This window comes from Mixophyes fleayi, chromosome 2, assembly GCF_038048845.1.
Source record: "Mixophyes fleayi isolate aMixFle1 chromosome 2, aMixFle1.hap1, whole genome shotgun sequence".
Lineage (NCBI taxonomy): Eukaryota > Metazoa > Chordata > Amphibia > Anura > Limnodynastidae > Mixophyes > Mixophyes fleayi.
In genome coordinates, this window is record NC_134403.1 from 338,898,040 (window position 1) to 338,914,634 (window position 16,595).

The 16,595-nt window shown below is 37.6% G+C and overlaps 1 protein-coding gene across 1 annotated transcript in view; it reads right to left on the minus strand.

Moving 5' to 3' along the window:
• LOC142139435 (ephrin type-A receptor 6) overlaps positions 1-16,274 on the minus strand; it is a 630,331-nt gene extending 614,057 nt beyond the window's left edge. The window contains exon 1 of the mRNA XM_075197036.1: positions 14,239-16,274. Coding sequence (XP_075053137.1) covers positions 14,239-14,341 — 103 coding nt within the window. The 5' untranslated portion in view covers positions 14,342-16,274. The remainder of the gene's footprint in view (positions 1-14,238) is intronic.
• Between the last annotated feature and the right edge of the window lie 321 nt (positions 16,275-16,595).

Below are 16,595 nucleotides of genomic sequence, written 5' to 3' on the forward strand. Positions count from 1 at the left end.
AACACTGCTACACCCTCCTCTTTCTATTCTACCTATGACGCTGCCCAACTGCTCTACAGACTACCAAGAACTGTGCTACCCCTTCTGTGTCCTTCTATGAAATGACGCTGGATCGCTGTGGAGGGCAATACTTATAGAATCCAAAAATCGCAAAATCCAAGATCCGATGATGTAATGATGACGTTTTGCCAAGTTTTTAACTCTGAGGGCACGAGTCAGCTCGGCTCGGTACTTGGATCTGCTAAGTTCAGGTGGGTTCGGTTCTCTGGGAACCGTGACTGAGCATCTCTAATAATTACTTGAAATCAGGACTGAGATTTCATTGGCCGAATCTTGGCGATTTGGCTGAACCTATTTCTTATCGAAATGTTTATACCAGTAAACACATTAAAGTTTTGTACCAGCTCATTCTCCATTTTAGTAAACTACTTACATTGCTATTGTGAATGAGTGACATTTAGCAATCTCTCTCTTATCACAGTTAATAATACACAGGATAACAGGAAAGGGGGTGGCAGAGCAGATAGGAATATGAAGAAGATAATGTCTTTGTGATAGATTATAGCTTTCTAATTGATGGTGATATAAATATTTAAACATATCTTGTCATTATTTATTAAATAGTTTAACTAAATATGGCAGCACATTCATATGCTTATGGCTCCACTATTCATTATCAACATTGTCAATAATTGGTTTTACAGTAAATATCTCCATCTCTTCATTATAGAAAATTATGAAACCATTAGGTTGCAGTTTGCATTACAACTTAGTAAAAGTGTATAGATAGATTAAAAGGTATGATAGCACGTAGAGCAAACATATACAAAAAATACTATGAATGCATTCATATTTTTAATGGAAAATATATTAACAAATACACGAAGGTTCATTTACAAAAGTGCAGAAGTGCAAATGTTCTTTAGATATGTCCGGAACCTAACTTTGCAGAAAGTTTTCAAGTATCTCTGGTGGCGTCTTGGGGTGGGAGGGGGTCTGTACTATGATAGGATTTGGGTAGATCGGGAGAGTTTCTTGCTAAGTAAAGGTTAGTCACACAAGTGTGCATAATCTTGCACTTAGAAGAAAAACTAAGAATTAATTTTGCCAAACGGGATTACTTACATGGGTTGGCAGGGCGAGTTTAGCAACAAGACTCTGGTTGGATAGATCAATCTCATCACTGTGCTGTTAGTGAGACACGTATTACACCTTCCATTTGTACTTTTGCAGGGAATCAGTTTCAAAGGACTGGAAAGTGAGCATTCACCTAGTAAAACCGTCAAATTTAGTTTTTGGCTAGCGTTCGCTAAGTTATGATGAGCATTCCTTTGAACCCATGGATCACCCTAAAAGCTCCAAAAGTCCAGTCATTCTCTTTTATTTGCTACTACCTCTTGCCATTCATACAAAGGGAAATTTGGGGCATTACCTGGCCTACCTTTGTGTGGAGTTTGTATGTCCTCCCTGTGTTTGCGTGGGTTTCCTCCGGGTGCTCCGGTTTCCTCCCACACTCCAAAAACATACTGGTAGGTTAATTGGCTGCTATCAAAATTGACCCTAGTCTCTCCCTGTCTGTCTCCCTCTCTCTCTGTCTGTGTGTGTGTGTCTATATTAGGGAATTTAGACTGTAAGCTCCAATGGGGCAGGGACTGATGTGAGTGAGTTCTCTGTACAGCGCTGCGGAATTAATGGCGCTATATAAATAAATGATGATGATGATGATGATACCATAGTAGCAGACTTAAAAGCAGTGCTGGATCCCTGGAGACACTTGGGGAATCCACTACATCAGTGGATCACCACACTGCATAAATTTGTTAACGTCACTATATTTAGGTTGAGTGCTTCGTTAAGTATACTTGTCACCATGGATTAACTGATTCAATAGCACAGAACATCAGAACTTGTGTTTCAGAAATAATAACTTTATAAATGACTTACCTTGGTAAAATTATTATTATTATCTTTTATTTGTGAAGCACTGGCATTCTAGGCAGCCCTGCTGAAATGACCTTACAATATAAGAGGATTGGGGAACACCTGAGGCATTATGAAGCAGAATAACAATTGTAGTAGCTGAACAGGAAAGTGTGTGTTGTTATTTCAAGGCTGCCCTTGGAGGATGGATTTCTATTCAGCTACCGCTGATGCGTCATATGGGAAACGAGGACGGAGATCAGAGGGCGGAGACACAAAACAAGAACTACACACTTTAGAAACCCTAAAATAAATCGCTGCTGTCCAGCATAACTGTCCTTTACCAGTTATAGTAATGGAACCTCCCTCTTCTTCTGCTTGTGGAGAAAGCTTTTACTTTCGTGCTGCGTGGGCAATCTTGTGATTAACTGACAATGTAGTTATAATTTCCCATGTTGGAAACCTCTCCTTTTCATAAATATAAATAATGTGTATTTCTAGTTGGCTAAAACATAGTTGCTATAATGTAGCCAGCGTGGAAGTGGTCTTATGCAGTAAGTTCTCTAGTATGTTAGGCCAGTTACCCACTAGCGTTAAGAAAATGCCAATGACATTGCTTGCCAAACAGGATCATGTTTAACATGCAATGTGAATCCGTGAGCTTACACACATGGGGCCTGAGCACCCCACATGTGCAACTGAGCGCAGCAAGCGTGTCTGTAAACTGCGCGTAACTCGGTTCTTTGTGCTCCCGGAATCAACAAGGAACAAATATCAAGATACATGTGGAGATGACTACGGGTGTACTCTACTAGAACAGACACTGCAGGATATATACAATACCTAAGGGGAATATAAAATCTCACAAGAAGGCACAGAAAAAAAATAATAATAAGCAATTCATGTTACCTTTCAATAATATAGTCAAGTATACATGGAAATGTAAAAAAATATTTTTACATATATATATATTTTTATTTTTCCCTTGGGAAAACATTTATCAGCCTGTCCTCATTGTCTACTGTACATAACGGACATTTTTACAGTTGCTCCACATGTTACAGCAAGCATGACTTAACTAGAGCTCAGACTAGCCCTATAGCTGGTGCAAGAGATACGGCATATAAACAAGTAACTTCGAGACGGCCGGCACTAGATCCGGACATCGTCCTCACTGTAAATATACTACAGCCAACTGCCCCTTCTCCCCGAAATCGTAGACTGTAGTAAGTGTCTGCTGTGTCCACACACGAAACGGACAGGGCTGCGTTCATGGCCGTATCTCCCAGTTATGGCCGTACGCAGAGTGACTTTGCATACGATACGCTCAAAATCAGCAGACACGTGCCTTAATGACCATATGGAGTGTCAATGGACCCCATAGCATACACTTCAGTAAACACGTGTAAATGGAGCATGCTGCCTCTAAACGACTCTGACGCCACACCTGACCGCAGGTGCAAGGGTATGTGGTGATTGGACTCAATAGGTGCCATCTCTGTACCTGTCTACATGCTTTTAATGGTGTCAAAAATGCTAGTCAAAGCATGGTTTTTAACGCCAGTGGGTAGCCAGCCTTAGTCATCTCTAAGTGGTTGCAATTTTGTAGCTATAGGAGCATTTATAAAAACTAATGCACAGACAAAGGTGCTGCATCTCAAAGCATCCAATTAACTTATGAATGTCAAAATGTGAGTGGCTGCTATGGGCTAGAGTACCTTTTTCCTGTGCACCAGTTTTCATAAATGTTCACAAAATGTTATCATCCTTACTATCAAGTAATGAAAACTAATAGGAAGAACATGTTTTTGTAGCACATGGTACAATGTACTGCCTCAATGTTCCTTGGTTGTCAGAAAGCTTCAGAATGTTCCTACTGTACTCATATGAGCAGCAGCGTCCGTGTATGGAAATACTGGAGATTTTTTAAAGGAAGTTAGCGTATAAGATATAAACAGATGTTAAATGTGCGCAGGCCAGATCACAAGGAGAAATGTGTTGCTTTGGAGAATTTTAAGACACATGAGGGGGCTACATAAACGTCTTGATGAATCCTGTCCAACTAAGTAGTAGGCTCATAGCTGCCATGATTTCACATAGAGTTTAAAATAATATTTCACATTCATTATTAAACAATAGAAAAGTAATGATGTGTAAACTATTCATTCTTCTTCAAGATGTGAACACGTCTATCATTTTAGCTGTAATTCCTCTTTGAGCAAGCACTTTAACATTTAAATAAGCAGTGTATAATATTAGCAATGCTTAGTTACAGTTGTAATCAGCACAGAGTTTTTTTTTTTTAGTATATTCCAACATTTAATATCACTTTGTATGATGCCATCAAACTTTTCTTAAACAAACTTCCCAAACATATTTACGTTTGTAAGGTCTGTCTCCAACTGGATACTGTAGCAGGCTTGAGTCTCTTTTAACACAAACACAGGACAAACAAAATCCTGTCTGGCAGAATCCAGCTCTCATAGGACTTTTCTGTCTGCAGGGGGTTCTACCTACATCTCAGATCTCCTGCCTCCTGCCTCAAGTAAAACACACCTCAGCTCCTCACTGAACTGTCCAATGAGCTCCCTACTGCGTTGTGCATAGTGATAGTAAGAGGCTACTTAGTTCTAGCTGGTAGCAAACTAGCACAACCTAAACTACTAGCCAGTAACTGTCATTATATACATATCCACTAGGTGGCGCTAGTTTGCTCAGGTCATCATCATCATCAGTTATTTATATAGCGCCACTAATTCCACAGCGCTGTACAGAGAACTCATTCACATCAGTCCCTGCCCCATTGGAGCTTACAGTCTAAATTCCTTAACATACACACATAGACAGACACAGACAGACTAGGGTCAATTTTGGTAGCTGCCAATTAGCCTACTAGTATGTTTTTGGAGTGTGGGAGGAAACCAGAGAACCTGGAGGAAACCCACGCAAACACAGGGAGAACATACAAACTCCACACAGATAAGGCCATGGTTGGGAATCAAACTAATGACCCCAGTGTTGTGAGGCAGAAGTGCTGACCACTAGGCCACTGTGCGGCCCAGGTGCTTGTGTTCCTCCCAAACAGGATTGGAAAGGGGGTGTCCTGCTTTTAGATAAATGTATTCAAACAATAGATCAAAGCACTCCTTTTTAGCCACGTAGATCACTTCTACCATAAAATTCCAATATTTTACGTAACTACAGCAATATTAAATGTAATATGTCACTTCTTGGACTTCTCACTTCTTCTAAATGCATAGGACCAGACTTACTCATATTTGTAATATATCTGGTTATGTCTGTAATAGCACTTTAACATATGAATGTTTAAAAAAGTACTGTTGGGTATGTCTCAATTTCAAGCTACAAGCCACATATAGCTACACCACTTGGCCTGGTGGTAATTGCTATTATTTAACACTCTACTCCGGCACCATGTTGGTTAGTACTGAGGTATAATGCATCCAGTTTTTCCCAAAATAATGAATTCAAAACGTCCCAGCACAGTGGATGAGAGGATACATAAATCGGATGAGGGACTCTCACTGTTGGAAATATTGATATTTTATTAACATTAAAAACTCTACTTTTTAATTACACTTTCTGTATGTTGTCTATATAGAGTGTAGCAGCAGCAGACATAGTGTTGTACGTTGGGATGTTTAGAATTCATTGTACTCTTGTGCAGAGAATAGAGGGCTCCTCTAGATCCTTAGCAGCACACACAATTTCCTTTCTAGGGAGTGCACCTGTATCGATTTAAACCGTTTCCCAGAGAAATGCTGGTATTTGCCACTGGGTGTATTTATCTTTAAAAGTTATTTTCCTAGAATTCAGATACATCTGCACATACTGGAGGCAGCTCATCTGAGAATAAGATATATCACTGATTCCTAGCAAGCTGCATTTTCCTAAATATTGCCTCAACCGACAAAATGGCTGCCTATGTGCAGATGATGGGTACACTGTAACATATTTTACTGTAGTTAGCATAGAAAAAAAAGCAAGTGACATCTACTGACTAAGCAAATGTAAAATAACAGGTTTGTTCACACCATCCAATTGTTCAAAATATGCTTTTCTTCTAAGTGTTTTGCTAAAAGCAAGAAGCAAATCTTATACATGGCCAATGTCAAAATCACCTACTTGTGCCACCTGACTGATTTTATAAAGCATGCAGTGACTGTGGTTTTGTTTAGGTATTAACATGTTAATACACACCAATGGATATTGTTTATTAACTTCTCAGATTATTATCCTCAGAATATGGCGATCATACAGTAAATCCTTCATAATCTCCTGATTGTTTACATTGGCTTCCAGCCACAGCAGTTGGAGCACTCTGGTCCCATGACGCAGGTTGTACAGTACTATCTGGAAGTCACATTACTACAGCTTTCAGTAAGCTGCATCCCCTGGTTCAAACACTATACTGCCACCTCTGAGAGCAGAGCCTGCAGGAAACAGAGGGTCATGTGATCAGTGGCCAATCAGAAACCGCAGATGAGAGGTCAGACTTGAGGAGCGGTTTGGCCTCTGTTAGTGGACTTGTCATTATCTGTATCAGGTAATCTCTGAATTAATGGGTCTGTATCAGTGTTTATGTGACAGTGTCTTTCTGTTACATTGTGTTAGCAAATCAAGATGTTTCTCCTTAGGTCTAGGTAAGTATGTAAGTTATATGGTCACAAAATGCCTTTGTAATGATCCTTATACTGCGATTTAAGGCAGGAAGTACATTGTACAATATATTATCCTCCTAACTATCCAGAAAATCCAATTAATTGGGCACTCATGTAATTTAACAAGACTGATTGCCTGCATTATGTGTAGTTTTGTGGAACCTAATGGAATAGTGATGGTTTTATTACACGAAAAAGGTGCTATTTAGTAAAAGATACACTAATGAAAGGTAAACAAGGGTGATTGGTTTTTGGATTCTGCCAATCAAAAGGGAGAAATATATTTGCAAATTATTGCAACACATTACAGAAAAAGAGCTCAACAGCCACAAGGCACAAAATACAAGAAAACTAGATCCAGTCCAAACTGTGATTTAGACAAGCGCAGAAGCTTTGTTTAGATGTGAATGCAACAAATCTATAAACATAATGCAACATTATTTGTAAATTTGTCTTGCAAAGTGAAACATTTTTATGGTTTTGAATAGGTAGTAAGTAGATGAACGGCGACATAATAATATTATTAATAATAATGTCCCAATATAACTTATTATTAATAATTAGTAGCAAAATGCTTAACAGCAGAATTTCCCAGATTGGTTCACTCCTTTTTCAGTAGGGTGGCTAGGTTGACCTTTTGCTTTTCAGGGAACAGAATGAGTGTACAGAAGAAGATACCCATAGGGCTGGCAGAACACAGGGTGCCTGGTAAGTGGAGCAGGAAGGGGGGCGCAGTGATAACCTGGGTGCATCCCTGCAACCCGCTTGTAAAGAAAGAATATATGACGTGCCCCCTTATGTCCCTAGTTCTCACTCTGAATACAGCAGGTATCAGAACAACTGCGTGGGTATGGGGAAGCAGCACATGCGCCAACTCCGAACATTGGGAGGCGCTGGAGAACCCAGTACCATCCCTACCCATACAGGTGCAGATAAAGATATAGATGTGCTTATCACTCAAATGAATGAGTGGCTTCGGACAATTAGAACAAGTAAATAGACATGTCTGGAAGCCTGGAGGACCGTATGGACTCTGAGGTCCCAAGTTAGATACCAAACAGTTGAGTCACTTGTAGATAAAAGGTTAATCAGGTTTGATGAATCACTGATGGGGATTCATCAAACCACTAGACATATAAACTAAAAGGAACCTAGAGATTCAGCCATACTTGTCTTCTCTCCTTGAATGTCTGTGATACTCCAACATATCCCCTGGATAATAGTCCCCCCGGACTCTGGGGACAGTAGTCCACCCTCCCGGATCCCGATTGTCCTTCTTATGAAGGGGTCTTTGTGATATGATTCGAGTCATCAGGCCCAGCCTCAGGACGTTATTTAAAGCGCGGGGGGGGGGGGGGGGGCGTGAAGACGCAAATCTCCAATACTGAATGTGCTCTGACATAACGACATCAGGTGGAAAAATGTATTATCAGTGCATAAGAAATACTTATTTCCTAGTTCTGTATCCATATTGAACACTGAATTAATGGTGGTGTGCATGTTTTGTAATACAAACAGTAGGTGGAAAGACACCTAAGAGACACGTGTCTCCAGAGACAGAACTAGTGAGCTGTGGGTCCCGGTGCAGAGAGGGGGAGAGGAGGGAACTAACCCTCTGCATCGGCCATGCACCTGAAGCACCAATAGTGGTTCCGCCAGTGTATGTTATGTTATAGAGTATGTTATATACACATGATAAAAACATATGAAAAACATTTCGAGAATGGGAACAATCATTACAAAGTGTACACAACAATCTAAATAAACAGAACCGATGCCTTTAGAAAAGACAAAATGCATTATATGTAAAAGGAATATGCATATAGACATTTTAAAGACATATTTTTATGAGAATACGATAAAGAAACAACGAGGTGGAAAAAAAAAAATCAAATTGCAAAGATACATATTTAATTTCCAAAAGAATAAGTCATTTCGTAACCTTTGTTCAACCCATGAGGATGTAAAGTGTTTAATTGAAAAATACAGAACATCTATTACTGTGCAAGTTTATTTTGGAAGGTCCCCCCTTCTTTCTCTTAATGTAATTACTTCCAAAGTTTTAAGGGCAAAAACTTGGATCTGCATTATAGTATAAAAAAAAGCTTTTGAAAGAAACTAAATTGGTTGGTCGTGGATCTCTATTTTGTTTTATTTATATAACTGATATGTTGTTGGATCCTGAGTTTCAATAATTGTTTTGTCTTTCCAATGTATTTGAGTCTGTAAATACTAGTTCTAGGACATATTTTCTGAAGTGCTGAGACAATTAATAAAGTATTTTATCTTAAAAGTATTTTTGTTGAGAGAATCATTAAAAGATTTATTTATAGTGTTTGAAATTTTTATGGTTTCCACTAAATTTTGAAAAATCGCACAAAAGACATTTTTATAACAGTCCCTCACTAGAGATATCATAATTCATGGTTTACAGGCCTTTTAGGTGGCATTATTTAAGTATGAGAGGTCAACTGTGCGGGAGTTCTACAAATGTGCTTTCAGTTACCAGTAGTTGTTTTACAATATTACTTAGTATAACTGACTTAGTTAATGTAGTTAGTTTAACTGACACTCAATTCAGTTAGCATGTCTTCATAGAAATATATTTTTTAAAACGTATATTTCTATTTTTCTCAAACATTAAAAGAGAACTGCACCCAAATATTATTATTTTTTAAAGGCCCTATGTCTGTTTATTAACTTATGTCCTGCTCATTTTTCCTTTGCCGCTCAGTTCCTCCATTTTACTGAAGTCCTCTGGTGTGATAATAGCTTCTAGCACTCTCTAGCACTTGAGCTCAGACATTTTCTCATTGTTTTCAGAAGAACAGGAGCCTGTGACAATGTTTATTCCCTTAGCTTACAAGATATTTGCTTGAAGTATTTCCCTGAGCAGGGAACTCTAGACACTGAAACGAGGCATGATGAGACAGGTAGCCCTTTGAATGTGAGTAACCTACAGAGACTAGTGATAAAATATGTTAGAAATTAACACCCCAATGCACCAGATTGACACATAAAAACATAGAGTTTATATGTTCTCCCCGTGTTTGCGTGGGTTTCCTCTGGGTGCTCCGGTTTCCTCCCACACTCCAAAAACACACTAGTAGGTTAATTGGCTGCTATCAAAATTGACCCTAGTCTGTCTCTCTCTGTCTGTCTGTGTCTGTGTGTGTATGTTAGGGAAATTAGACTGTAAGCTCCAATGGGGCAGGGACTGATGTGAGTGAGTTCTCTGTACAGCGCTGCGGAATCAGTGGCGCTATATAAATAAATGGTGATGATGATGATGATGACCAATGTAAGACATAGGAACAGTTCACCAATAAGTAAGTGGGAAGGGCTTGTATTTAAATATTTATATTGACTAGGGTTCTCCCCTAGTTAGTAATATATAATTAATATTGCAAGCATTATATATATACATTTCTGTATTATTGACATTGTTACATACTGTACTATTTGTAGAAAATAAGTCTATTTAACAAATTGAATGCTTCATTGTTTAACTGTCCCTTAACTGAAACAGATATATGGCATATTTAGGGATGGGTGGGGGTAAGGGAGATTCCTCTCCCTTCGAAAATCAGCGAGTTCTAAACATTTATCTGTAACCTTTAAAAATTTTAATAATATTAAAGTATTAATTTTGACAATATAAGCTCATAGTCATTGAAAAGTAACTTTTTGACATTCTGACATTCAAGATATATGGTTCTAAATGTCAACATTTAATAAAGCTTATTTTTTTCTATTGATTTTGCTTTTGTTTTCAAAATATCCATTTCAAGCATGATATTAAATCAAATTTCTAAGGGCACATTTGTATACAGCACATCTGTCACTAAGTGCTCACCTAGACATACATTATCCTTAATTATTTCTTTGCATTGAGATACAATGAAATACATATTTTAATACTTTATAGCCTTTGGAAGATATAATAATATATCACTTTTTTTTTAACAACACAACACCTGTGCTAAAATGCCAATTTCATTTTGCTGTACAGGCAAAAAAAAAAATTAAAAAGAGGAAAAATAAAACTGAATATAAAAACAATAGGCAATAAACAAAAAACAAAATGTCACTGCTGTGTATAATGTGTCTTAAAGCTGTCAACTATAATATTTTTAATAATATGGTCATAAACTAAAGTTAAAATGCTAACAAAAACAAATATTATAATTTTGTTTAAATTAAGTTACTGTGCTTAGTTAGCTATTATATTATTTTTATTTTCTCTAAAAGACAAAATGGAGACCACAGTATAAGTCTATACGGTGAATGACATAATAAATTCAGTAGGAATTAATAAAGATTCAAGTTTTATCATAGATGACAGCACCATTGGCATATTCATGTTTGAGTTAAATTGTTATTTTTTTTCTTAGATTTTTTTAAATTAATTATGTCAATTATAGAACTTGGTTAACTTCTTGGAAATAATACATTAAGCAGCTCCTAGGCACAATGTTCCATAGGCACTATATTTTTACTTTCAGAGCTTGCAAATTAAAGACCCATAAGGAAAGTTCACTTAGAAATAAGACTTTTGCATATATATTCCATTTGTACATTATGGCTTAAATGCATAGCTTATGTGTTATTTGCAGTTGTACCAATATCATTATAATTTTACTAGTTTGGTATATGGGAGGCTCTTGACCTGATTCAAATCACACTTAAATTATATTAGAAAACACAGGACAGTGGCCACAGTTGTTCATATTCACTTCTGATATTCATTTTGTAAACTAGAGAGAAGCTATTTACTAACAGAGTAAAACGGTACAAATGCACAGTAAATCATAGTAACTATTCAGCTATTAGCTTTGATCTATAGAGTGCAAGTGAGTCAAAAGAATCAGATATGGGATTGGTTGCTACGGGTGTTTGTCATTTCCTCCCTTTTAGCCCGTGCCAATAAATAACCATCATATACTATAGCTGCTTTCATAAAACTGTACAAAAATATACAAAGGAAAGCATAAAAATGACATAGAAAGTTACTTTGGTTCATGGAAGAGATCTATTTAACTTTTTATAGAAATGACAAAACATTGATTTAATCAAGAAATACAACTTTGTAGGCACGACACATAATTTTACAGCAAATGTACCTTTTTACTGCTTATAATGTTTTGTCAAATTGATTTACGATGGATGTCTTACTGTGTGCATCTGTAGACCATTTTCCAGTGATGTTTTCAAATTATGGTGCATGTAATCCATTGTTAATGGTACTTGGAAAAAAAACACTACATTTCATACCCTAAGTGGAAATAGTAAGCAGTGAAGAGAGCCGGAAAGTGTAATTTTTAATGTAAACCAGCAGAACAATTAAAGGTCAATAACCCTAATGCCAAAATATACCCTCAGTAGATTGATGTTGTTAATCTGTAACATCATAAATATTTAGTATATTGGTGTTCCTATTATTAATGTATCTTCATCAATACATTCTATGGGGTAATATTTTGATTTTTGGACTTTTTATAGTCATTTTTAATGAGTAGCAGATATGACAAATGATTATATAGTCATGTGGAAATAAGAACTGTCTACTATATACATGTGAACAGGCCTAGACCTGGAATTCTTCTCTATAAGTAATCTTAGCTTATCAGTAGACACTTGGGTACACAGGCGGTGTGATGATAACATTGGACTATGACAAATCCATCAAACTTTTTTTCAAGTATTTTACTAACAGTAATATAAATACACACACTTTACTAGTTCTACGAAAACATGCATTATTGGAAGTCTTTAAAATGTTTTCTTTTATCTATCCTTTAGACTTAGTCTGTAAGTCTGGAATGTTAGGAAAATAACCAGGCGATGCAATTTGTAGCAAGTTAGGCATACATATGGGAGCGAGCACCCATCATTATTATGGTATACGTTATATGACGTTATATATACGTTATATGCCGTGGCTCATACTAGGTTGTATATATTTGTAATACCAGGACAAGTACGTGTACAGTGTTTATAAGTATACACACACGGATAGAGATACCTTTGCACTGAAACCTAACAAAATGTTAAAATACCACTAGATTAGATAAAATAACTACAAAATGGTTATTATTTTAATGTACAGTATCTATATAGTAGATAGATAGCTAGATAGATAGATAGATAGATAGACAGATAGGTGTTAATTTGCTTACTTTGGAAGTAAAATATAATTCACAAGTAAGTAGATGTCTATTGAGTATAATACCTTATAGACATACTTGTCAAACCCACACACAATTGACTAATGACACATAGCAATTACATAATAAAACATTGTTTAAAAAAGTAATAAAATACTTTCATTTCAATCATGGAACGGCCAGGAAAATTAGGTATTACTGTTATCTGCTTATGTGGGTTGGAAAGCTGGAAAATGTTAAGTTTGTTTATATAGCATGGCTATTGTGCAGACTGTTGTAGTATTGTTTGCTGTATTAAATGCAAGTAGATAAAGCAAGCCTGCTACACGGTGATATGAAGCTGTAAGAGTAAAATGGTAATCTGTATGAACAGTCTATTTACTTTATGAGTTTTGTAATGCCGTAACCTCGAGGCCGTAGCATATGGATTTATAAAGTCAATGATATTCATTGTATAAGGCTCCATCTCACCAGAAGCAGCTGCATAATTAAACAGGTATAGGTAACAAGGGACAATAAGTTCAGCTTTTTCTAAGCATTGGAAAACAGAAATCCTATTAGTGTAATGGAGAACTATTAGTTGCTCAAAACAAGACATTATATGAATTTGATAAGTAGGAAGATAAGGTTTTTTTTTAAGTTTGAATTTAACAAATCCTAAATTATGGTGAGCATAATATATATATATATATATATATATATATATATATATATATATTTATATATATATATATATATATATATATATATATATATATATATATATATATATATATATAATATTATATTACACTATGCAATTACATTGAACATTTCTTAATAGTGAATTACACTGCATGACTTGCTAATTGCTAAGAGCACCTTCTACTACAGGGAAAATCTACTTTTCTCTACAGTACTTTTAAGTTTGGTAACTTTTTGCACAAATAAAATAATATCAATCAACAATATCAAAATTGATATCAACAGCAATACATTATAGGGAGAAGCACAGTATCATGGTATAATGTGAAATCATGGATATTCAGATTCAAAAACTTCCTGGGTAGTAAGAAGAAAGATTCTTATTTTGTCTGTCAGATCCAATCTATCCTACCAGAGATTATAGTCTGTAGTACACAACAGTATCTAGGTATAGTGTGAAATCCATGGATATTTAGGCTCAAAATCTTCAGGGCTACCAAGAAAGTACATTTAATTCTGGCTGTATAATATAATCTAATCTATACTACCAGAGATGCTGGTCTGTAGTCAATGTTCTAATAGCAACACTTGGATATACAATGTGCATTCTTTTACCTCATATTCAAAACCAGATATTTAATTATTGATTTAAGTAGAATAGTAAATACATAGAATTTATTATAACAACTAGTAAGAACACATACAGATTACTCAAAAGATAATTGTAATGTAAAAACCACCCAGTCCCTCATTCACAGTAGACTCGTTAAAACTTATCTCCTTACCTTGGTTATCTGTGAAGTGACTGGAGCCCACCAAGAACTTGGTGAGCAAGGGCAAGAAGAGAGAAGCCCTCATCAGCAGAGCCCTCCTATCACAGGACCCCATGTCTATCTGGCTCCCTCTGAAGACAGCTCCAGCTCTTCCTCCTTTCTTTGTAATGTTATTACTGAGTTAACAATCCAACACAAAACTGGTCGCCGGTTCCTCGGAGGAGTGGCAGTTGACCACACCCCGCAAGAGCTTGGAAAAAAAGGTTAGGTCAATTTGCTATTATTTCGCAAGTTGGCCTTGTGCAAATGTGCAATGTACTCCAATTTTCCTTAGCGGGTGCCAGAGACGTCTACAGTTGAAACAGTTTATCCTACCTTCTGTGGGTAACACTGACTTCTGTTATTCTTGATGTGTACCCGGCTGCTTAAAATCACATACCTGTAATATCCAGAATCTGCAAATGTGCAATATTTTATTGAGGTGACTGCAAGTCGAGGTGATTGGTCAGAACTCACACACTGAATTTGCGAGTTGCACTTGGCCTCCAGATAACACGCAGTCCATAGACATGCGCCCTGGATTGATAGGTAACACTGTTTCCTGATGTTAGTCCTTTTATGGTTTCGTCAATAGATGGTGGCATCCAGTAGAATGACAAGTAAAGGCGCAATCAGACAGTTTATCAAGTGCAGCCCGATATTGGAACATGGTGCCCCGTTTAGTTATCCCGTAGAGATGATGCTTACTGTTTATATATAGACGCACCAGCCAGTGGCTCAGCTAGACGCACAAGCTAGCACTGTACTGCGCTCTGTCTGGTACCTCGGTGTGAACCCGTCGGATATACAGTGAAGTAATATAGGCTTCATCGTGTTTGGAATAAATAGCCCGATGCCGATTTGTAGTTAGTACATCGACCCTTGAAGCCCTGTACAGTGTGACTAGAGTGAATGCACTGAGGTCTGACGTGCGCACTCAATGCTGGACGCACGCAATGATGGTTTGTACTGTGTGACAAGTGTTAATCCCAGTACAGACAGTGCTTGAAACGCATTATGTGCTATGTCCTGAAGTAACTCCACCGCTGATAGGACCAATGTAAGTGTAGCAGAGCATTGACTCGAAAGTCTAGTCTGCACCCTGGCTGTTTGATGTGCAATTTGTGCTGTGAGTATCTGCTATACAAGCATTACTGAGTGCACAAACGATGTGAGGTATTGGCTGAGCATATGCAAGCTGTGCATGATGTATGAGATGAGGATTAGTTGATGTGTGTGTGTACTGAACCCCCAGTGATCAGTCATTTGAAGTGCACTAAGTCGTGCTCCCTGGCTGTGCCTCTGCTTTGGGCTGCAGGTGGGAAGTTTGAAGGCTCCTCGCAGGACCCTCCCTTCAGATGACAAAGCCCCCATCCCCCTCTCCCATCAGAAGCAGATCTCCTTCCTCCCAAATCCTCTAGCAAAATCAGTGGCAGGGAAATTCCATCTATCTCGCCACACTCCGGGGAATCAGTCCTCAAGGTTGCCGACAGGACATCCTATATTCCATGCATGGAGCGCGCCTCTCCAAATTAAAACTTGCAGCTCTCCCCAAGATATAATCAAGTTGACAAGTGATTGCTTATCTACATATGACATTAAACCTTATTGCTTTCAACGGTGGTCTGTCAGTGAAAAGCATAAGGTAAGAAGAGATCCCTTTTAAAGTCAATCTGTCCTGCGCAAGGCGGCTTCCAAGGCAGACATTGGAATACAGCAGTAGCAGAAGAGACGCGTGAAGCGGTATAAGTGGAATCTGTGGATGTAGAGAAGAGGATGCAGACTGTTGAGAGAATCCAGCTGTTCTGGTGTATGTCTCCACTGGAGGAGAATGATAGCTGGGCACAGAGAGGTGCAGAGGAGCTTCCCTGGCTGTTATCTGCAGGTCACATGCAGTGCTCGGCACTAGAGGGGGTTAGTTGACTAGACAAGCTCTCTGTTTGAATGCATTAGGACAGACCGTGGGAAAAGCAGGTGCTTTCTTCCGAGGCTGCATAGGTTCAAATGCATAAAAGCTGGATTCACTTAACCACTTCTCAGAGGGTTTGCAGTGCACGACAGAGCTGGGGAGGGAGGTGGGGGCTTATTTTAAAGCTGCAGACCCTAAATTTTCAAGCCATCGCTTATACACATATGTCTATGTTATCACACGAAGCATATGTATTGCCTATGGCTTATGGAAATAAAGTCATTACATTTTACACGATGAAAGGGTTAAGTAGTGAGCAAGAGAATATGTGTGTGTGTTTGTGTGTAAATTATTATATAATCATAAGACCCTAAATCCACTGCTATGTCTTCCTCTCCCTCAATAACACCATTACACTTCC